Raw genomic sequence first — 25,619 nt, forward strand, 5'->3', positions numbered from 1 at the left:
GAGCTCACCATGAGTTCAAACACCCAAGAGACGCCAGCGTGAGGACGCATATTAACACTGTTCATGTTAAGCGGTCATTGTTCCTCCATCAGAAGGGTTCTGAGATTTGACCCCGCATGGCGAACACGCCAACATCGCTCAGGCTGCACCTGAAATCATGCAGCTGGACAAACGCTCTCCAGGGCAGAAGGAGGCTGAGACAGACAGAGAAAGTGTCCCACATGTTAACGCTGCCCACCCTGACAGAGATTCACTGAACGCTTATCTAAGCATCTCAACTTTCCCCCAGGCCTGCTGACTGCTTATCGCCCCAGAGGAATCAGAATCCCCAGAGGTGACACGATGGTTTTGCCTGTAAACACACACACACACACATGCGGGCACTGATACGCAACTTTACCGAAAGTGAAGGCAACAAATGTAGCAAATTCCTTGTCCCTGTGGTACGTCACTACCCGCAGCTACGGTTTACCTGTAAACACAGACTTTTACAGAACCAGACCGACAACAGAGGGAAAAGGGAGCAATGCAACAATGCAGAAAAAGAGACCTTGGTAACAAATAAATGTATCAGATAAACAGCCCTGATTTCTTCACCTTGAACTCGGGCCTCTCGGAAGAGTGATTTGCAATTATTCTCTTTGTGAAGCACTGCAAACACTCGTGTACACACACACACACGCACATGCGTACACACACGTGTACCGAAACACACACACGCGCATACACTGCCTGATGACTTCAACGCAACTGTGGCAGAAGCCCTTTCAGTAGACTTCCAGACCAACCATCAGACCTGCCTCAAAACTGTGAGCTGAGCCATAACAATAGTAGAAATAGTATGTGCCGCAGTGAGGGCTATCCGCGCTGCTTACTGGCTAATGCTGCAGGTGCCAGGGGGACAGATGAACACACACACACACACACACCACCAGGACTGTAACATAATCTCTTCTACCACAAATTCTTTGCACCACAAATCCTCCTGCCCCTCCTCCACCCCAAGAGTGCCACATGATTTTAATTTGCCTACCTACTGATCAACACCCCTCCCTGTCCCCAACGTCCTGTTCTACCCACCTGTTTTCCAGCTTTGTACAGCCATCCACAGCTCAATAAAAAGCTAAATAAACCAACAGAGCCCCATAAGCATGGTCTCACAGGGATATAATATAGCAAGCTAATAATTAATAATGTCTAATCTTTTTAATCAGGCTTATAAGCTGTTGCCAGTACCTCAACACCAAGCAAGAGAACATACCAGATACACACATCACGCATTTACAAAATTACTCCAAGTGTTTAAATATGAACCAACAAGTCAGAGGCATACCTCGTAGCCTTATTTTTTATTTTGGTCGGCAAGAATCATTACGTTTACATGCTAGAGAAAGAAGAGTACAGAAAATGAAATCTGGAAACAATTTTCTGGGGGAAAGTAAATAACTGAGCACATACCTTGTCAAAAGCTCTAGCCGCATGCGTAGCCGTATTGTTGCTGCTTAAGCATCTGAGAGTTCTCAACTTCATGAATACCACATCTGTTTGTAATACACTCAAATGCCCGCACTTCAAACAAAACTGCTGTCACATAGAAAGAGTGCCACCACCAAGGATTAAGTGTAGTTCCACTGTCTGATATAGCCTGCAATAGATTATCATCGCTAAAAGACACTATGCATTAGATTGGCATTGCTAATCTAATGTACAGCATCTTTATGGATCACCTGATCCAGACAGTGGGCAGGGGTCTTATACAGAGGGAGGGAGTGATTCATATTACACATCCTTACAGGGGAGGTTTTGGCATGGGTGAGGTCAGCCAGAAGGTTTTGTTCAAGGGTACAGCATCTGTATCCCATTGCCCGGGTTTGAAACCCAGAACCCTCTGGCAGTCAGGACTCTAATGTTCATAACCACTGTACTGCACTGCTCCTTAATATTACTGCCTGATCCCATTACGCCGGTCCCTCTAGGAAAGGCTGGAACATTAGTCCAGGACACTTCATTTCTGCTTCCTGTGCCAGCTTGGCTAAGGTTTGATATTGACGCCATACATGCCATAATGCCACTGTAATAAAATTGTAATAAAACACTAAACGTACCAGCACTAATCAGAGGGGTCAATTCCTGTAATTTAACTACAATTCAATTTGCTACTCATTTAAATTCTATAAATTCATCTTCCAAAATAATTTTCAACATTCTCCTTTTTCAATTTGATTGATCTCAGTTCCAAATTTAAATTAATTAAATTCCCACATACTTTCCTTCACTTCAATTAATGTCAAATATTTATTTATTTTTTTTTTTTTTTTAAATATAGATTGGCTGTCTCTTAAGAATGACTTGGCCATTTTGAGACAGACATAGCTGATCACTTTAAAACCACTGAGACTACATGCTGCCTCATCTATGACAGACCCACAACACTGTCCCCATGGGCTCCTCTCAACACCCAGCTGGTGCTGAACCTTTTCTCTGAAAGGCTGCTCTAAATTTACAGATGGGATTCTTACAAATTATTAACAAAGAGGCTGAATTAACCTGAAAGGGAAGACAACACGCAATTCAAATACAAGAGATGGACCTAAAAGGTTTTTTTATTTTATCACTGACAAGACTTTCATAACCTTAACCATGCAAGGCCCTGTGCTGCAATGCTGAGCTGTTGAGAACAGCACATAACCTGTGTTAAGTGGACTCAGACACCACATTGATGGATTTCAACGTCAAAGTCAAGTCACTTAGACTACAGACCCTAATCAACAAGCTTAAATCTTTAAAACTCAAGAGATTCTTTTGTGCATGAAGGCCTGGAGATAGTGTGTATTAGCTGCCTTTAATATCCTACAGAACACCTGCTAGCCTACCTCAGAGGCTGGTGTTCTTCAAAGTCTAAAGGGAGGCCTTCAGTTTTAATGTGCAAAGCCTTGGAAATCACCTCTTGCAATTAGGAGCAGCTTATGTACTTTTGCCAGAGTCTATACTCACAAATTAAAATCGAATGGGTGTCAAAATGAAAACCAACCAGATCCAGTTTTCGCAGGTTTGTGGTTTTGCTTGCTCTACATTGAACCTGTACAGAATCCCAAGGGGCATCATTTCTGCTCTCGTTGCCATTTAAGTTAATCCACACGTGTAAACCTTTGAAAAACTAAAACTATACAGCTTACTGAACAGAAATGTGAACTAGCATGCATCCAGTTACTACCCTTACAACAACACACGTTGAATTAAGTACTCCAAAATGTAAGGCACATAATTTATATGTATTACAACACACAATATACAAAATTGCAATACATTTGTATATTAATGACACTTTTTCGCAAATTTTCCATCTTAACCATATTAAATAAATTTTTAGCCACACGTTACCAAAACAAAGAACTACAAAAAATATGAGTCATCTAATCCATCATAAGAACAGCTGTAAATGTACAACTGTACATCATTCAAACTTTGTTTGAATTTTAAAAACAAAATACTATAAAAGCTTTAGTTTTTAACATGTTATATTCACAGGCATGTGACTGAGATAGATCCACCATCCGGCGATAACGTTACACCGAGAAACCTCGTGCCGGGGCTTGACAAGACAGTCAACATTCTGTTATCCTTCATTAATACAACCATATAAAGAAATAAATACATTAATTTATACTTTAAACGTGAACTGAGAAAACTTCGGTTTTTTTCCGTGGTGGTTGGCAACCATATAATAATATAGTCCAGTCCAACACCTTATTTTAATCGGCCACCAAACTTCCCTTAGACAAAGCACAATGCCGTTAGCTGGCTATCACTTGAACCTTTTTGAAACTAGCAAATAGTTAGCTATCTACTAGTAGATTAAAAAAGTGAATTTCTGGTGACAACATAATAATGAAGCCAACACGAAGACAAAAATACTCAATACGTGCAACAGTTCGAACTGACTTAGCTATCTATCTAGCTACCGAGCTAACGTTAGCTAGCTCGGGAAGGCGCACGAGGGGGACTCCAACAGCATGCCTGTCCCAGACTTATTGCTGAGCAACAAGGACAATTTCAACATCAATGATAACAGCTCCGCGTACCACACAGTTAAGAGGGACATATGATACCTCCTGGCACACACATGGTCCTCACAACCATAACAAAAGAAAACGTGTTGTAGAAATTACTTTACTTCCTAGTGGTGCTCTCCGGCTTTGTTTAGTATTGTAACAGTAATTTGCTCCAATGCAGCTAGCCAGCTATTACTGAACCTAAATGCAAATAATACATAGTCAGACATAAAAATAAACTGAACCGCCACCTCCCGTTGCTTCTCTTTTTCTTCCTTTCTCTGAAAAAAGACGACTAAAGGCACATAGCTAGCTAACGTTTGCTGGCTAGCTAACTGTTATCGGCAACTATTTCGAACTGTAAAAACACCAAGGAATAACGCTACTAAAATAGTTAACTAGCAAGCTACATATCAGCCCTCTGAACTTACTGTTGTCAAGAGGGGTCTCATCTGTTCGCTTCCATCTTCCTCCATTTCCCCAGTTTTTCCGTTCTTCTGTCCCTCTCACCGATTCAATTTGAATATGATATTACGGAATTGCCTTTTACGAGTCACCAGCACTGACACGACAGACAGGCATTTTACATACATTAAAACAGAGTAGTGCCCGCCTTTTTAAAAATTGACACTTTTCTGTCCTATCAGCTATGTAGCAGCCGGCATGTATCTACCAGTAGCCTTAGCGAAACAGCGAAATGGGCGTGGATATGCCATGTGGGCGTAGTTTGTGACAAAGACACGCAATTTTTATTCGACAAAAAAGCTAATTTCAGGAACACGTTTGTGGATTGCTTTGATCCGTAATTATTGTAATACGAGGCTATTTATTTCATAGTTTCGGGTAGATTTAGATTACGAGTTCATCCCCACAAATTCTCGCAAGCTTGACACCTGTGGACTCTGGTGAGTTAGGTCTAAGTAGCTAAATGTATGGGCCTATCTGAATATAACAAAAATTGCTGCGAGTTGTTTAAAATAAATAGTTCCATCACTTTGCTTAAATGGACAAACAAAAACCCAGCAAAATACTTCATATTTGGTTTTTTGAGTAAGTGAATAGCCTGCTTTGACGTATTTTTATGGACGTGACTCCAAATGTGCAACTGTCGAATCTGTTAAACAAATTCAAAAATCAATTTGTTCACTTAATATGTTGTTTTAACTGACTAGTTTCTAATATATTTAGATGCTAAATGTCCTTCACATTTTTAATAGTTCGAAGAAGCAATGTTTACATGACTTGCATACGTACACATGCATTATACGCATGCTTTAGATTTAGTTTTATTTATGGTGGGCCAAATTAAATACAGGGCTTTATAATATATATAATGCGTAGAATCAAGAGGAATATGCCCATGACAGTCTGAATTTACTTGGGCAAGTGGACACACCATGTCAAAATTCATACCTCTTACACAGCAGAAATGGTCGGTTTTGAGGAAAATAATGAAGTCAACTCAAATATATGTAGACCAGAACAATGAACGGTTGAGCCACAATAAAAGATCATTTTTCATATGAGGTGTATAGTACATTTTTTTCAATATATATTTTAGGAGAGTATTTTGATAGTATTCATATAGTTACATTGTCCCTTTCTTGGTCACTTAAACAATATTTTCTTTTTATTTTTTTCCTTTGATTGGCAGAATGCATCAACAGCAGTATGGAGCCCTACTATAACTAATTTCCCCTTTAGTCTGGGACTTGGAGTATACATGTTTCCTTTTATTGTGGCGACAGTGTTTTTGTTTTCCATACAATTTGACCTTTTTGAGCTAGGCAGCCCTAGACTTTGACTTAAGCAGTTCCTGGCAGTGGTGGGATTCTATGTGCTCATAGCTGTCGCTTGTAACTGAAACAGTTTGGTCCTCCTGAGGAGCTTATTGAGATTAGCTGATTTATTTTCATTTAAATCACAGCCCTGATATGTCTGTTGGCTTTCTGTAATCCGAACAGATTAGTATTAATATTTCTCATGCCTTTTGTTTCTAAAGTATGACGGAGGGCTTGAATCTCCTTAAAATTCAAACAGGATTTGTCTAAGGGGAGTTAATTCCTGAAAGGTATTTAATCTTTTTCTCTGATGAAGTCTGTGTTATGAAATTTTTGTACATAGCAACCAATCATGAAGGCCTGGAACACTCTGAGTGTGCCTAACAGTACTGATGAAGGAAAGAGGCAAGCTTTGAACTATGGCTAATTCAGTGCATGTATAAGGGATAAAATCTGTTCAAGTGAGATTGGCTAGCTACACTGCTTCCTCATACTTGAGTCAGGAGCAAAAGAGCCCTTCACATTACAGTAGCCCTGCGGAGAAATGAAGAGCTGAGTCTGAGGCTTTCAGTGCTTGCAGACGGTGCACTGCTGCACTCCACTGCAGGCCACTTTACCTCAATTACTCTAGTCATAGGCCTCGGTGAGAGTAAAGCAAATGAAGAGTGCTTATGGGAAGGGACAATACAGCCTGCTATCGATCAGTTTGTTCAGTGACTAATGGCCAGTTAAGCTGAAACATGGAAACTCCCTGCACATAGCTAAATCAAGCCTGAGCTAGAATGTAGCCAGTGACTGTACATCTTAGTAAAACATCCCTATTGCATCCTGGGTTTGCTATATCCATTAAACAGCATGCAGAGAAAAGGGATTTTTATTGTTGTTTTGTTGCGATTCCATTTTAGGACATAGGAAAATAGTAAACAGTGTACTTACACTGGATTTTCTGTAGATACACTCAGTGACAAGAAATAAAGATTATATGAGAAAGGTTTATTTGGGCTCATGTGCTCTGTGAGATCTATGTTTGTTTAAGGGCTTTGCCTACTTTTGGTTCCCCACTGAAACCTCTTTAGTGGTCTCAGCGAAATCATTCACATATTTGAATGCACATATTTACTACTACCTGTTATGTATGTGAGGACTACTGCAAAAAGCATCGAAGGACTGCAAAGAGGCAGGTCTTATGAACACACTGGAGACAGGAAATAAGACACACAAAAAACACAAAAACCTGATGAGGTTATTTGCTGCTGTATTGTAGAGTATCATTGATCACTTTCAGAACGTCCATACATAGCATCTTTATATATATATATATATATATACTCACTGGCCACTTTATTAGGTACACCTGTTCAACTGCTCTTTAATGCAAATATCTAATCAGCCAATCACGTGGCAGCAACTCAGTGCATTTAGGCATGTAGACAAGGTCAAGATGATCTGCTGAAGTTCAAACCAAGCATCAGAATGGGGAAGAAAGGTGATTTAAGTGACTTTGAACGTGGCATGGTTGTTGGTGCCAGACGGGCTGGCTTGAGTATTTCAGAAACTGCTGATCTACTGGGATTTTCACACACAACGATCTCTAGGGTTTACAGAGAATGGTCCAAAAAAGAGAAAATAACCAGGGAGCGGCAGTTCTCTGGGCGAAAATGCCTTGTTGATGGCAGAGGTCAGAGGAGAATGGCCAGGCTGGTTCAAGCTGATAGAAAGGCAACAGTAACTCAAATAACCACTTGTTACAACCGAGGTACGCAGAAGAGCATCTCTGAATGCACAACATGTCGAACCTTGAACCAGATGGGCTACAGCAGCAGAAGACCAACCCGGTACTAGCAAGGTGTACCTAATAAAGTGTCCGGTGAGTGTATATATATGTGTGTGTGTGTGTGTGTGTGTGTGTGTCTGTGTATATTATTGTAAATACCTGTCATTTTCATCTTACAATCTTCATCAAGGCTTTTCCTTGTATTAATATTTACATTAAATGATCAGGCTTTGTGGAATATATCAGGGAACTGGCCCTGAAGTCTATAGTTTGCAGGTTCAAATCCAAGATGGGGCACTGTTGAACCCTTTAAATATATTGGTTCAGTAAATAAGCAGTAATTATAATTAATCGTGAGTTATGTATGTCACTGGGCTTCATAGTCCAGCTCTCAGCCCTGAATGCTGCCTGCTCTACCTTTTGTTCTCCATTCAATTGAGCGTCCTCAAAGGGGGGATTTGGGGAAGATATTCAAGTTTCCAGGACATTTCCATTCATTTTTGGGATGTTATTAATGGGACCATTACACTATTGTTATTTTTCACTTTCAATGGGATGACACCCTTTCTATTAATCTACTGAAAAGCTGTAAAGGCATTCTTGTGTAGTATGCATGGGTCAAGATGTTTCACTGTAGCCATTCCAGATCTGTGATGTGTCTAATAAATGATGGTTGCAGCCGTGTCTGCACTCTTGAGTTTGCATACCATACCTCTATCAGCTCTGAATGAAGACTAATATTGCGTATCATGCTTGGAAAGTTCCACTCCGTATTCTTATCGTATGATCCTCCCATCCAAACACGCTTTTACTCGTCATTGGTCCTCTGCTGCCCTCTAGTGGTATAATTCGATGCATATCTTTCCGAAAGACGTAAACTGCTCAATTCTAAAAATCCATTTCCAGTTTGACAATGGCCTAGGAGCTTTGCACTTTGCACTTTTCAGAAGGAGGAAACTATTCCTCAGCCCTTTAGATAAATAAATAAGGCTTGAATTAGCCAACTAGGCAAGGACATGATTTGATGGCCAGATGGCATGGCAGGAAACATGTACATGGAAGTGGAGTAACACTCCTAATCCTGCTGGAGTGTCATAGGCCATGGGGTCATGTCTGCTGGGCCACAATGCATCAGGACTTTGGTTTAATGCGCTCACTAAAAGGGTTCATTATAACTTTGGGAACAAAGAAAAACAAAAGCAAATTTATCTAGGTTTAGCAATGCAAGAAAAGCCCAGAATTAATTACTACAGTTAAAGTTCAGATGAATTTATAATATTTATTGTCACAGTAACATGTTGTCATAGAAGTGAAATGCATTTTACTGAACCAGAGGGCAACTCACATACTGTGACACCAGCAGTAAAAACATAATTAAAAATAGACTATGCAGTAAATTTGTAATTTACTTGCACATTTTCACATCAACAGATGCTGTTTGGATTTGAATTTCCAAACGTAGGGTAAGATGAAGAAAGATGCACCCCCCCCCCCCCCAACACACACACACACACACACACACCCATGTGTCCATATGTCCATTTAGTACATTACATTTAAAATAAATGTTCTGCTTAATCATGTTCAAATTATAAGAACATATGTCAGTTTAGTATTTACATAATGAATTTACATTTGGTGAAAATCAATAGGCAACTTTGTTGTTATAACAAAAAAAAAGAAAGAAAATCATGTTCCTAGGGTGCTTCTTGCTCGAATTGTCACCTGATTTTTCCAGGCTTTATCGTTTATTTTTAATTAGTCTTATGCTTCCCCTTGTGGTGTAGAATGAGACTGCAGGCCCTGAAACAGAGTAAGGGATTTGAGCTGAGATTTCTTTGATGCAGGTGCATGAAATATGTATCAGGGACACGGCCATACATAAATATTACTTGAGATTGAAATTTTAAATCACCTATATAGGGTACCTGTCTGGCTTCATTTGTTGATTTGTGAGGTCCATTCAGTGAACATAAATGATCAAAAACTAACATTTAGAACTGAATTTTCTATTAGAATTAGCATTGCAAGCGTTACAATGGCCGTACAAGGTCTGTCAGTGTGGAGCGATCTCCCCGTCTCCGCAGGGCAGCAGTGACATGCGAGTTCACTGGGAGGAGAGTCTTGGGCTCCCGGTGAAATGCTGCGGAACCGGAAGGGTGGCAGACGGCAGCTCCGGGCTGGCGCAGGTGTGCCCGGGCACCGGGGCAGACAGCTGCAGACCCTTCTCCGTTACGCCACCGCGGGCGAACGGAAATGCCAGGTGACTGCCGGAGCCCTCTGGGTGGCACGGGGGCAGAAGAGTCGCACGGTAACGTGGCTTCACTGCGTGGGCTGACAGAAGTGCCAGTCCTCACTCCTCCACACCCCTCCTTCTCATCCTGCTGTACCAACCTCTGTATGCTCTAATCTCATTCCTTTCTGTCTTTCCATGAAGGGCCCTTATAAGAAACACGATGTCTGCAATGCAACTAATCACCAAACGGTAAATGGCACTTTACTACCAAATCTTTTAATAGAAATAAGTCCCTAGAATTAATTGGTCTGCCTTTACTCTGAACAGATGTGTGCTTGGTTGGAACTTCCATCGCTTAACCATGAATAAGTTCACTGGCAAATATATAGGGCCTCGCTTTTACTTTAGATTACTCTAATGACATTTTATTGACTCTTCTGCAGAATAAATGTCACCATAACAGATATTACAAATTAAATGCAATTTTTTTGGATGCTGACCGTCTAGGCTGAGTCAAATAGGAACCCGATGTATAGCTGCTAGTTGATTTAACACCAAACATTTTACTATGTAAGGCCTACATGGTGGAAATTTTAAATAAAATTTCCATTTGAAAATAGATATCACTGGTTCGTTTTTGCTGGTCCTTTCAGTTTCAGTGCAAACAGACACAGACACACACACATAAGCCGCGTTTCCACCGCAGGAACTATACCCCGGAACTAGGAACCTTTTGAGGAACTCAGTGCGTTTCCACCGCAGGAACTAGGGTCTAAATTTAGTTCTGGGGGCTTTGTTTTACCCCCCAAAACGTTCCTGCTCGGGGGGTAGTACTTTCCGAAAGTACAGGAACCTTTTGGGTGGAGCTTGCAGCGCTGAACATTTCTGATTGGTCGAGTACTCGTAGCATTTGTGTTGTATTTATTTTCCGCCATTACCCGCCATGTTTGAAAATATGCAGCGGCAAACCAATTTTTTTTCATAATAACAAATCAAACTTGTATGTTATGCGGCGCAGTAGCCTACTTTTGGTTATAGCCTGTCAACGTCTTGGAATTATAACGTGTGCTCTTCTGTTCTTTTCTTGGTTTAGTATTCGTTTTATAAAATGCTAAGCATTCGTGCTGGGACAGCATATTACGTAGGCTACCAAAACATTCAAACGGATTAATTCGGTTGCTGAATATTTTCTTCCGGATTTTCTTTGTTAGCCCGTTGTAATTGACTCAAAACGTTTGATACAGTTATATGAGGTATGCGGTAGTTCTGCATAATTAACATTGGTGATACAGTACAAGCAAACTGGAAATCACCTTCCGCACTTTTTATCCGGGTAAAATAACAGGTTAATTCTAGTAATCTTCCCTTTAGCTTTTTCAGACTGCCGTAATTTTACTCAATTTTACTGCCATTTTTCAATTCCACGAAAAGACCAGGAAGACTATGGACTCATTTATGGTGCATGGTTCGCATCTGGAGGGCACACTTCGCTGCTCGGCTAGCAGTAACTTCGAAGGAAAGCAAACGGTGGCTGTACCACTACTAATTTACATTTTCACGCAAGTCCGAGTTTTCGTTCTATTCTTGTCATTTTGCGATTAGCCTATATGGAATTGACGACGAGAAAGTAATAAAACAGCAAATTGTTTACAACGTGTGCATGTTTTCTGCTGTTAATGAATGTGTTTGAGAGGATATATGAAAATCAATAAATACAAAAGTAACCATATATAGTCATTGTTGGTAACCCGTTGTATATAAGTGGAATAAACCCCTCCGGGCTGTCCCGGTTATTAGAAAATAATGTAGGCTACTTCGGTGGTAATATGGGGTTACAGAAGAAATCATATGACAGATGGACCGACGACAACGTCAGTGGGCTAATTTGCCTAATCTTCGCGGTACTTTAGACCCCGGTGGAAACGCAGACAACCATTGGCTGAAGGAACCTTTTAGTTCCTGGTAACGTAGTTCCTGGGACTGAAAGTTCCGGGTAATTTTGGTGGAAACGCGGCTATACATTAACACACACCATAAATATGTAAGGTAGCCTATATGTGGATCACGTTGCAGTGTTCACTACAAGCGGTAATTCAACTCCACCATATAAAAAAGCTCATTCTTTTCCCATTGTACCATCGCTGCGCGGATATCTATGTGTATGCAAAGCATTCATCCGGTTACTAAACTGCAATATATCTCAGTATATATCACCTTTCCCGCGAACGCAGGCAGCCCGACCCCGGTGCTCTAAGGACTCAAGAGACTCACATTGCTGCCGCGCTGGGGCACGAGGAACTCTTCAGCATGCGAGCTACAGAAAGTGCCATTACGCACGTCCGACGCCACAGACTCCATTAAACAAACATGTTTTTATATTACTTTTCACTGAAGAATAGTTATAATACTTTATGATCTTGCCTCCGTCGCAATCTTGCCAAGAAAAAGCAATCCACCTAAATCTTAATCCGCCGAGTTAAATTAATTGAGGTCCCTGATTATCAGGAAATGATTTGTGGCCTTCGTTGTTTAATAAGGCAGAATACGAAACTGGCGCATGGTTCCATCTCTACGCGACGGTTTCATTACCGACTCGTCCTCTGAGACAGAGTATTAGGCAAATCCGTGAGCGCTCCCGCGTCCTGAGCTTCGAGGAGCTCCTGCATTGCAATCCCCCTGCCTGCAGTTATTAGCGCCGCGGATGGCTGCGCCTGGATTCGTTTCGATCCACCGTCGTGCCAGGGAAAATAGCTTACTTTCTCAATTTGCTTTTCAATTCTGCCAGCCAGCAGCCTTTTGGCAGTAAGTATGATGGTGGTGTATGGCACTCCTATATTTAAATGCCGGCCGCGGTCCATCATAATATGCCAACTGCCAGCTTTAATCTGAATACACAGTTTAAATCTGTTTTTAAATCGATTTAACCCAAAACAGAGGATTGCTTATCTAAAAGACTGTATTAACGTGTCAGACATATTAAAACTGAACTATGCTGGCCGACAGAGTACGATCCTGGTGAGCAATATTTAGCCTCGTATTCTTCCACAAGGCTGTAGAGAAAGATATTTTGTCTAGGGTCTTGGTCTTTGTCACCAGTCTTGATCAAAGTTTAAATCAAAAATGATAAATAAAAAAAAAATAATGAATGCAAAATATAAACAAAATGTGTTTTCAAAGGAGGAATTCAAAGATTTTTATTTTTGTTGATGTGATGCCTGTGAGCCAAAGAGGAAATAAATGAAGCACTACGGTTTGTTGACTTTCACGTTCGCAGATCTGACACTGCTCCCAGCAGGAGCACATGTTCCTGTGATATAAGTCTCCAGCACACTCATGCTAATCAGTGGCTCTCAGCGGTTGTCGGAGACTAGTCCCGCTGCACCTAGTTCCATTTCCCAGTATTTTTTGGGTTTGAAGATGTGATAGTTTGAGAGCAAGGTGGTCCTTTATGACCTCCTGTAAAAGAAGTGAACAAACTGTTCCGGTGACTCCGCTCATCTAAATCACGAATAAGTAACGCGTACTGGTGCTATTATATGTGGTGACTCATAATATGTGCCCTGGGCCTTACATTAGTACAGTTCCTTACATTACACTGCATTGCAGTCATTTGGCAGGCACACTTATCCAGAGCTACAGTAATTATTGGACAGCATTAGTGTTATTCTCAGGAATACAAAATGAGGTATCACCAAGAAGCCACGGAGGCCCATTAATAATTATTCGGTGTAATATTAACCTGACAAACAACGATGTGTATAGTAACAAAAGAAGGTGCAATTACACAGATATCATATTTTAAATATTTATATATTTATATTTCACAGCTCTACCTATTGCATTATCCAAAAGGAAATCCAAGGTCAAGGTGAATTGAATAGACTGAGAACAGCATTGCCCACTCTTCAAAGGCGAAAGTTACATAATTATCTACTAGTGAAAGATATATAGTTGTCACTAAAAACTGCAGGGTGGGGCCTGGTGTAAATGTATGGACACTTAGAGGGAACTTTAGTACAGTGAGCGATGCATGAGCTGTATTTTGTTCGACCAATCCAGTATGGTAACACACAGGCTCTGCATAGTTTTTTTAAATTTCTTTTTAATAAAAACTTGCTACAAATTTTAAGCAACATCTGTGCATAAGTGTCACTGGTGGTTGTCTAAACACGATCTGCCAATACTGAGTGTGCTGGGTCATACTCTGCTGCCATTGTGGCACTTAATAATAAGGTGTAGTTCTCAAAAATGGCCAGGAGGTGGTGTGTAGTATCTTCTGAAAGACAACTGAACGGATATCTGTCAGTGACTGACTAATGTGCAGAACTGATAGATTTTGCCACTGTTAGAGCCTATGATTTCATGAGAAAAACCTCCCTACCGCTGTTGCTAGTATAACTGTTTCAGCACATTACCAACATTTCAAACTGCCACCCTACCAGAACTAATGCACAGTGCATCCTCCGACCTTTGATGATCAGTACAGAGATGTATCAACCAATGAGAATTCAGCAGAAGAAAAGCATACAAATGCACACACAGATGTGTGCACATGCACGCATACACGCACGCATTTCCGCAAGCAGGCACGCATGCATCCTCACCTTCCCACACATCGCCTCGAAATAGAGCTCTCTCAAAAGGCAAGTCATGCCGAAGGTTGAAAATATCGCAGGGAGAGGTGGCAGATCAAAGTATCACCTCTTAATTGTAACTTGTCACTGAGTGGCGGGGAGCCCATTAGAGCACGGAACAAGCGGCACGATCGCCGCGCTCAAACCAGCAGCGAGGAGGGTGGCAGCCGGCAGCGGCGGGGCCGTGTACCGATTGGGCGCAAGTTTCGCGTGGAACAAAGCTGCTTCGGGTACCTCCCGCGCCGCCACTGCCAAAGAGACGCAAATCACTTCACCGTGCCCCGGCAAAATATCTGCCGAGCAGCGAGCAGCTATCAAGCTGCGGTCTTATCACCTTTCACACTTAAGAAAATAGGTGTAATCCATGGGGCGGGTGAGCTGGAGCTGGCGGGGTCCTGCACTGTTGGCTCCTAAAATGTACCTTGTTTCTGCGGTGCCTGTGGAGAGAGAGAGCCCGAATCTGACTCCTCTGCGTACGTCTCTCTGTCTCTTTTTATGCCTCTCTCTGTCACCATCTATCGCACTCTGTGACTCGGCCTCTTTAGGTGACTCTGTTTCCGTGACTCCCTGTATCTCTCTGAGACTCTTTCTATTAGCGTCTCTCTGTGATTCACAACATGAGGATAGATGGACAGTAAGTGAGTGTAGATGCAAGAAACTGATAGTGCGGTTTTTCACTTGCATTCTTTGCACCCCTTGACTGTGTCAGATTGGAATTCTCACCTTTGGTCCCTGTGAGTGCGAAACTCGGGTTACCTCAAGTCCCCACACACAGACAACGCCAACACATATAAACTACTGACACTCTGCACACAACAGCACCATGTAAATGCACTACTGTTCACACAGACATCACACGCACACAGTAAGCTGGGTTTCCTGCTCTGAGAGCAAGCGTGTAACAACGAATATGCAGGGTGATACTAAGTGATCAAAAAAATCTACACTCATCCTATTGCCTGAATCCTCCCGCACATGACTGATTTCAGAAGAGAGAAGATGGTGATGCTCAGAAAGAGAAGTCAGGCAATGCCAAGATGCAAGAGGAGTTTGGCAGGTAGGTTAGGGTTGGCGGTGGTTAATCTGCAGGGGATGCCAAAGCCAGTGGAGTACCAGGCCTCAGCTGACACGTCCTCCCTTCCCTGTGTAGATTCCAGCTTGTTCAGAGAAAGTCTGTCTCTGCATCGAATCAAATAAAGAACAAAATAATCACACAAGTTATTCTTTCAAGTGCATGAATTGTTACAGGCCATTATTGACCGGGGGTCAGTGTGTCAATGTGCTGAAGGATCTGCTTTTGTTACTGAAGGAATGCATGATAAATTCCTGAAGGAGACACTTGTGGTTCCCGTGAAGTAATGCTTGCATATATGTTCAGCTAAATGACTAGACAATATGTAGACATGTAAGAGCTATAACATTTGGATCATGATGTCTGCAATGTTCATCAGACAATAACATAATGTACTGACTCATGACAATGCTTTCAGGATCGTTCCCTCCTCTTTACCCCAGCACAACGAGTGCCGCAGCTCACGCATCGTCAAAGAGACTGAGCTGAGCTCTACAGAACAAGCTCACACCTTTCACAATCCCTAAATTAAGTCTTTCTCAACCGTTGATCGGAAGCATTCATGTTGCATATTTCTTTTCAAATCACAAACCAAAAAAGCTGATTTTGTAAAACATTAAACATAATTTGTTGTTAAGATAAATCAACATGAGTATTTTTAAATGAAACTATAAAAGTCAAAAATTAATGAAACCACAACTGGTTGGAATGCCAAATCATTTAGCTTTTATGAAAACAAATAGATAATCATCCATTTTGGGTCAGATATAAGAGAACCATGTTTCAAAACAATGTTTTTATTTTTTATCTTGCAATGTCTGTGAGATAAAGATTCAGACATTGCAAAGAGGAACTTTTGAAAGAGGAAGGGTTTTTGTTGAAAAGTGGTTGGCTTTTGGCGTCTGGAAATCAATTTCAGCATTTTATAAAATTTTCAGTATTTTTAAATCCAATTTTACTGTATATGGTGTTATCATGTATTAGTTCTTTGTTTCCGCTTCAGAAATTTAGTTTTTTTTCCGTATGTTCACTGATTTAAAAAACATGGAAATTTCTAAAGACTAATATGAAAGGTGAGCACTGATACCACCCTATCATTAAAGCTATTTATTACCATTACAATAATTATTACTTTGTGATTATAAACACAAATACAGTTACCATGCAAAAATATATTTAGAATAATATGCATATGTAAAGTGTCTGTGTGGAGATGCTTGCCAGTATTTGAGAATGTTTGTTTGTGTGTCTCATGAGGATATATGTGGAGGAATATGAATGCATGCACAGTGAGCTCCATAATGTTTGGGACAAAGACAGAATTTTTTTTCTATTTGGCTCTGTATTCCACAATTTTTAATTTGTAATCAAACAATTCACATGTAGATGATGTGAAGATTCTCAGCTTTTTTTCTTTTTGGTTTCACCATGTAGAAATTACAGCACTTTTTATATAATCCTCCCATTTCAGGGCATCATAATGTTTAGGACAAATGGTTTTACAACTGTTTCTGATCAGTCAGGTGTGTTCAATTGCTTCCTTAGTGCAGGTATAAGTGGGTTTTCAGTGTCTATTTTTGATTCTAGCCTGTTGATTGCCTTTAGAGTCTGCTATCAGCATTGGTCAACATGAGGACCAGAGTTGTGCCAATGAAAGTCAAGGAAGCCATTATGAGGCTGAGAAATAAGAAAAAACAGTCACTATTTGGAACATCATTGAGATGAAAGACAGCGCTGGTGAGCTCAGGAATCATGAAGGGCCTGGTAGGCCAAGAAAGACCTTTTCAATGGATGACGGAAGAATTCGCACCAGAATGAAGGAAACCCCCCACCCCCACCCCAAACGCCTGGCCAATAAATCAGAAGGCTTGTGCTTGTGTATGAAAACGCCTGTGTGAGGACAGATCCAGCATGTTCCTTTCTTGACTGGATGAGCTGGAATCCCTGTTGTGGTGGAGCTATCCGAGGTCCTGAAAGCAAGATCCCACCAACCCACTGCCATGCTTCTCTTACCCGTATAACAATTTTATACGATACCTTCCCTTCCGTGGTCCTAAGTAGCAGGAATGCACAGCAGTGCCACAGCTGCTTAGCCCTTGAGGTATGCCATGCTTTCTTGAAAAGGCTGTCTACAATAATGTGAATTCAGGGGAAAGCATTATGGTTGGCCATCAACTTATGTATTAGGTGTGTACATCCATCCAGAGTAAGATAAAAAAAAAAAAGTTTTTTTAAATATGAGCCAAAAAACACATTTTGTCCGATCCTTTTTTTAAGATAACATTTAAAAACCACTTACTTTTTTAATTGCACTGCATATGCTACAGAGAATATCAAGAGAATTTTATTTGTGGATGCACATTCACCCGTGTGAATGCACACATATGCTAATATGTTTCACATGATTGGCAGTTGCTTAAAAATAAGATATTATATATGTTTTATGTGTGCATGTGTAGCTAAAAATACCAAAAATATTTTAAGAGTTATTTTTATGTATGAGTATGTGTTGTTAAAAGCAGATTACACACACTAGGTACACACTCCTTCTGGTTTGTTTCTTTATTTTTGTTCTGGCTCCTGCTACTTTCTAGTTGTTAAAGTGTGTGTGTGGCCTGTACTTGTTTGTGTGTGTGTTTAGTTGTGCATACAAATGTGTGGTGTGTGTACGCGTGCATGCTTGGTGGCATGTGTGTATGTGTGTGGGAAGGTGTTGTCGCTTCAAGAGGAGACAGCTGTAGTCTCTCATACCTTAAGACAGACAAGTGCAGACCATCTGTGGGGGGTGGGGGGTGTTCTGGGTTAACAAAAGCGCTGAGAAATGTCAGCCAGGCAGCAGGATGTTAACACCACAGATTCTACAGAATTACCTGGCCCAAGGTGTGTGTGCATGACACACATGACTACTTCTGAGGACATAGTCTAAGCTCAAAACTAGTTAACCTCAGTGCCTTCACCTTTGTGATTTTACGTAACTATATTTTTTCTTTATTTCTGTCTTCTCTTGCCTACATTTCTTTTATTTATTTTCCTGTATTACATATGCAAATATTTCAGAAAAACTGAGAACTGTGCTGCTAATGTATTAAATTTCAGAATAGTGGTTTCTATACCTTACAAATATCTTTTCATGAACACGAATCAGATAAACTGTATCACGATTACAGCACTACCAGAAATAAAAAATATTTATTTTTTACGTAATTATTCTAATAACAAAATTAGTCGCTTTTGTCTAACAGAATGCTGCTTTCATACATTTACAGTTTACTGGCATATATTTTCAGGGACATCTCTTCAGAAACGCCTTTTCACAACTGCATATCTGGGTGCAACCAAGGTGTCAGGCAATACACACCAGTTGACATGTTCAGCCCAAAGGAAATACAATCCCACCAACTATCACCCCCTGAGTCCCACAGCCCACAGCCCACACACACATACACACACACACACACACCATGCTCCCCCACAATGGAATTAGCCTTCCTGTGACCCACTCTGAGAAATATTTATATGTAAAGACACATTGGGCAGACGACACAACACCCCTGCCTGCTTCCATATCGCTGCCCTTGAGCTACTCTTAAAGGAGATGCCGATGACACTGAGACTAATGCTTCGGACGGCCCCCAGGGCGACCGGCTCACCTGGAACAGAAGGAGGAGTCTTCTTATTGAAGGTGAGGAAACAGCCGGGGGAGGCAGCCTCCATGTTTTCCCCCTGAAATTGCTCTGTCGTACGATTCGAAGGCCTGTGCTCTCTCTGTGGTACATGGCTGCGTTCCCAGCTCACTCTGCAGTTAAAGGCTGTGATTCCATTCGGATTTGGCACAAAAAACAAAGCAACGGGAGTAAAAATGTATCTGGTCTTGCCGATTGTACAACTCTGACATGGTTTACACCGTTCTACGAGCGTGCTGCAGCTGTGTATATTGATTAGTTGTTTGTGCATGAGTGGCTGCTGAAAGCACCAGGTCTATTGACCTGTTGTTGTTTCCAGAGATCTGCTTAAAACAGTCCCCAGTTTTCTCCCATATATAGATCCATCGCTTGAACATAGAGCAGTAATACCAGAGAGGTTACCCTGTACATGGGCAGCCACTGACCTCAGTGAAAAGGGATGTCCCTTTCATTGGATCCTCACAGGATTGAGGCTAAGTCTTGACTCCCTCATGAGCCCATCACATTTTTGCCTTGATTCTTCTACACATTTGTAATTGCCAGTTCTTATTGCTGCACTGTCCTCAGGCGAGAGTAGAAAATAAAATGGGTCATTAACATATTTATATTAATTTTAACATTGCTCTTCAACATATTCATGGGTTGCAGGCCGGAGACAATCAGAACATTCCCCACACCTTAACTGCGATATCAAGTCAGGGATTTATTTTTCAAATTTAAAAGCAGGATAATCTGATAGCTGGAGAGCTAAATTTAGCATTTGCCCAGGACACAGGAGAAATCCCCATTACTTTTCAGAAGGTGATGTGGAAACCCTAGCAACCACAGAAAAAAAAGAACCTTGGATTAATTTCTCACCTAAGATAAGTCCCCGCAGAAAAGTGTTCTAATCACTGCACTAGTTATTTGGTGGAATCCTACAGCACCTAGCCCAGAAGGACAATTGACCCCTACTGTGCAGTTATAGCAGTCACCAAAGTATCAAGGCTTAACAAAAGGGGAAGTTCAAATACGCAACATTTCATCCAGCTTAAATTCTGTTCAACATAGTGACACAATGAACATCACTAACAGCATAGAGGCCAATACACACAGGCCATATATAGAGAGGCCTAGAGAGGCCATCAGGAGTCCTGGGTGTCTCTTGGTTGCAGGTTTGAATGTTAGCAGAGACACTTCACTTCTAATGCCACGGCACAGAATAAAGAATCATTTCCACTTTCAGAAAGACGAAGGTGTCGACTGGTCATGGAAGCCAACGTCTCTCTGCATCATACAGATGTTTTCTGCATAAAGAGCAAAATGATGGAAAAATGTCGGCCGATACCATTTGGAAAAAAGGCTGTTCCATAAGACGTCACAGCCTGTGCATATGAGCCTTAATCAAAGATGCATCGAGCATGATTCAGTGATAACGGGAGCCGTGCGGCTTTAATGAGAGGTGAGATGTGCAAGTGTTCAATCCTCGCCTGTTTAGTAAGGCCTGATTCCCACAAACATCAGGCTCACTGTCGCAAGATCAGTCGTGTCCTTTCTTTTAACTCACACGTATATATGTCACCGATGAACCTTTTTCCACAAGTCATACGTGAAGGAGCTTGGATTGTCTCATTGCCTGACTGACAATATTTTATATATAAATATTAAATTAATATTCATATTCATGAGAATTTAACTTGTTTCAATTTGTTTGCTTGCAGTTTCCCTGCTTGAAGCTGTCTGCCAAACAGATAATGAAATAGACACAGCAGATAAATAAGTTGATGTCAATAAAGACATTGATAGAAACAATACACACAGAAAGACAGACATCGACATACAGATAAGATACAATGATGGACAGACAGACAGACAGACAGATAGATAGGTAGATAGATAGATAGATAGATAGATAGATATGCTCTGTAAAGTCAGGCCACCTGCTGGAAACTGACTTGGGGTTTATGGTGGAACACAGGAAGTAAATCATCAGTCATGTGACTCAGAGACAGCCGGATTGTGCTGCCAGACAGCAGGCGCGATTGCAGCTTCAGATGTCGTTGAGTTAAAATTGTTTACACAATAAACCCTGACCCCTACCCCTACCCCTCTCAGGAGCTTTGAACCCCAACCCACTCACACAAACAGCAAACAAACAGACTACGCCTTCACTTTGCTCCCCCCCCCCCTTCCCTCCCCCCTCCTGAACCTTAGATTCAATTTCTGGCAGCCTTCCTGGGAGGATTAATTAGTTACATTTATGCAGAAGTTGGGGCGTCTGACGCCCGGCAGAGCACCAGAACTCTACATCATTAGCAGGTGTTAATTGGAGTTAGTCAGACACTTAGGTTTCAGTCAAGGAGCGTGACAGCACACTTAACTAAAAATAAAGCGCCAAATGTGCTGCGGTATTTAAATGAATTCAAATGGGAGAAAACGAAGAGGAGGAGAGGAGCCTCAGAAATGGAAGCACTCCAAGACCCTCCGAGGCTGGCACACGGAGCAGAGCAATGCGGATGTTCATATAGCACAAAAGTGTTCCAGAGCAATGCTGTAGTGAGAGATGGAGCCTGTGACGAGACTGAGCTAAAAGCCACGGCATCGCTCAAACACACAGGGCAACACTCAGACACACAGGGCATCACTCAAACACACAGGGCATCGCTCAAACACACAGGGCAACACTCAAACACACAGGGCATCACTCAAACACACAGGGCATCGCTACACAGGGCACCTCAACACACAGGGCATCACTCAAACACACAGGGCAACACTCAAACACACAGGGCATCGCTCAAACACACAGGGCATCGCTCAAACACACAGGGCATCGCTCAAACACACAGGGCATCGCTCAAACACACAGGGCATCGCTCAAACACACAGGGCATCACTCAAACACACAGGGCATCGCTCAAACACACAGGGCATCGCTCAAACACACAGGGCATCGCTCAAACACACAGGGCATCGCTCAAACACACAGGGCATCGCTCAAACACACAGGGCATCGCTCAAACACACAGGGCAATGCTCAAACACACAGGGCAACACTCAAACACACAAGATGAAAAAGGTCATTCTTGCTTTAAATTCTTTTTCAAAATTAAGGACCAAAATGAAATATGATGATACTTTGTCTCCCGCTCTTCTGCCTCCAACAGAAAAAAGGTAGCCTGAGTTGACCCCTGTGTATTAGGTAATCAGAGTTGTTACTTGGTACTTCAGTCCCCATCAACACCATTGGCACTGTTTCTGAAAAGTCAGTCCGTTGACAATGTAACTAAATTAGGAGATCCTAAATATATATTTGTGTGGTCCTCCTCTCTGTCTGAATTGTTGAGGAAGTGTTGTCATAAATGTACAGAGTTCCTTCCATAGTTCAGGTGTCACAGTAAAATATTTTCACTGACTGCCATCAGATACAAGCAGCTACCACAACACCTTCATTGCTAAGAATGATTTCGAGTTAATTTTCCACCACAGACTTCAACAAGCCACTTTGCAGTGGGTAGTCTGAAACAGCAGATTCAGCATAATATTTCTTCAATATCTTTTTAAAAATACAGCCATTTTATACTCTCGTGTATGTCTCCTGTGATATGCATTTCAACAAATGTAATATGAAAGCCTGTAACTCAGAAATGTATGAATGCTATATTACTAGATTAAAAATACATACTTTTTTAAATTATCAGTGAGTGAGCAATAATTATACTTGCTTATGACCGTAAATGCACTTTTGCAAAAGTACTGTAATCTTTCTGAAAAACACTCATTGAGAGAGTCAGTGCCCGTGTTTCTGTTACCATGCTGATGGTATCACAAGCTTGAAGACAGATATACTGTAGTCATATCTGACGTATAGCTCCTGTTGAACGTCGTTGAAATCATAACAAGTTAAATTAGAAAAGCATGAAACTGACTTTAAACCTCGCTTTATAGCAAGATAATTACAGACTTTTTTCAACGCTCAAAAATGTCGTTTGATAATAACACGGTTCAATGTTTTCCCCCTGGGTCTCTGAGACAAAACTTGTCCTGCTCTGACTGGCAGGTGACATGCAGTGTAGCTTTTGTGAGCCGATAGCATAACAAAATGCAGTGTACATATTTTGAGCACCAATCGTATCTCTGCACGCAGAGACATGAATTTCTAACATTACTGTTCAGGTTAGTTTTAGGTCCAGGTACTGTGACACTGGGCTAGTTGTTGCAGACATGATTTCCGCACTATATTGACCAACACAAAGCCTGCAGAGGGCAACCCACGTTTAATGTCTTAGGCTATATCTTAGAACTATCCAATATATGGATTGTATCACGTTATAAAAACAAACGGAACCAAATGTGTGCCAACATATGCCACAGGTTAAATTCCAAAGCATCATGTCTCGAAAATGCTATCTTAAAACATCTGAGTCAGTTTTCAGAAAGAAATACATGGAACAAACCTAGAAGTTAAATCCGTAAACAATTGCTAAAAATGAATTTGCCGCAGGGTATAGCCCAGTAGGCTATATCAACCAATTACGGCGCTCTTTTTCACAGCAGCCTAGATAGATATATCACTCTGAGCAGCCTAACTTTATAGCCCGCTGCTACTCTTGACAGTAAGCTACACGTTAAAGTTGGCAAGTTCCTTTTTATTTCGTTATTTATTTTACTTTATTTTATTTTACAATTTCCCTGATATACAACAGATCTAACAGCGAACGTTCCCGAAGGCATTATGATGCAAATATAGCCGATATAAATTTAAAACATTGTTTTCCTACATTTTCCTTCCTGGCTCCAATCGTTGTTTTAATAAGGCTATGGCTTAACACAAATCGTAAATTTACGATTTATGGAAAAACGATTTTCGGTCGTCTGATTTCTTGTAAAAGTAGCTATATGGAAGAAACCGTAGGCCTAGGTGATACTTGTGGCTTAAAGAGGTGACATTTTTCGTGATGACTAACGCAAAGAAAGTTTTGTTTTTTCAGATATATTTACAGACTATTTATGTGGGTGAAACAAATCTCTGCGGTGATGAGTAGGTAGCCTATGTCACACGTCTACTCCGTAAGTAGACTGTTTTATAAATAAAGGCCAAAAATCCAAATATTTGTGCAGGTATAGGTACAAGATTTAGCAAAAGACATTTAACGACAAAATAATGTCGTTCCTGACCAATATTTTCCTGTTTCACAACCGTAGCTTGCATTCATAGTCAATAAAATATATATATATATATTTTAATCTACATCTACGTAAATTATCGAAAATAACGCGCGCGCACACATCCCCACCATATCTCCCCCTTAGTGTAAATGTAACTTGTACTTCAGTTTAGTCTACATTGTAAGATTTAATGCAGATGTATAAATAGATCATCAGTTGAAAGTTATTGCATATGGAGAAAACAATTTGCCCTCGAAGAAACAAATCCAACACAATCAGTTAAGACAATACAAAGCTATGAAAAAATAAGCATCATCTCATGATCTGATGAAAAACAGCAGGCTGCGGTCGATGCGCAGTCCTCAGGCAACTTCTGCCGAACAGCGGCTATACAGCTCAAACCGCAGAAAGAGCAAAGCTACTGCTTTGAAAGCGCGCGATCTTGAAAATTCCACCCCGGAAAGTCGGTCTTAAAACCTCGGTTACCGACGCATACTTTTTCGAATATATAGCACATTGTGTTCTTTTTAAATAGACAGAAACAAACGCATGTCGATGTGCTGTTAATTGCCAACAGATAACAGCCTCCTACAGCCTTACTGAACTCAATCCGCAATGATTTGTTACAAAAAATATTTACAAATAAAACAAAGTATGTGTAAAAACTGAAAGGTGCCGCCCATAAATGCACATCAAAAAGAACCCCCACGCTCAAAAAGGTCCTTTACAAAATCGCGATAGCCTTGGCCTATGCCACGCCTCGCGGGCACGCTATTAAATAGAAATGTAGACCAACGTCCCAGTCATCTTGCAGAGTGCTTTATGGGGTACACAGCCATGCTAGTTTTAAGTAAGCTACGTTGGTAGGAATAGTAAGCTAGAACTGCCAATGCTCGCCCGTTTGTAGGTTAAATGTCGTTGACGGTGCTGGTCATATGTCACTATTACTGTCCCTTTGGTAGGCCTACAGGCCACATGAGCATATATCGATCGTTGCTTGAAGCCAGACCTTACCATTTGTCCACTGTCGATTGTACGGTTCTAGAACAACGTGGGACCCTCAACAGTGTCCGCCCAGGAACCTGAACTCTATGCTGCAAAACAATAGCAAAGTCCACGAAACGGATTTTGATTCTCAGCGGGGTTTCCCCGCTTAGGCTGCTAACCTATTGGGTGTTTATATAAGCCGCCGCACATATTCTCGCGGTTTCATCTAACCGGATTTCAAAACGAAATCCT

The 25,619-nt window shown here is 41.2% G+C and overlaps 1 protein-coding gene across 1 annotated transcript in view; it reads right to left on the minus strand.

Annotated features, from left to right (window-relative positions):
• The window catches only part of slc4a7 (solute carrier family 4 member 7), an 82,477-nt gene extending 77,816 nt beyond the window's left edge, over window positions 1-4,661 (minus strand). Inside the window, exon 1 of the mRNA XM_064343492.1 lies at window positions 4,484-4,661. Coding sequence (XP_064199562.1) covers window positions 4,484-4,528 — 45 coding nt within the window. The 5' untranslated portion in view covers window positions 4,529-4,661. The remainder of the gene's footprint in view (window positions 1-4,483) is intronic.
• Between the last annotated feature and the right edge of the window lie 20,958 nt (window positions 4,662-25,619).

The sequence above is a fragment of the Anguilla rostrata genome, chromosome 1, assembly GCF_018555375.3.
Source record: "Anguilla rostrata isolate EN2019 chromosome 1, ASM1855537v3, whole genome shotgun sequence".
NCBI lineage: Eukaryota > Metazoa > Chordata > Actinopteri > Anguilliformes > Anguillidae > Anguilla > Anguilla rostrata.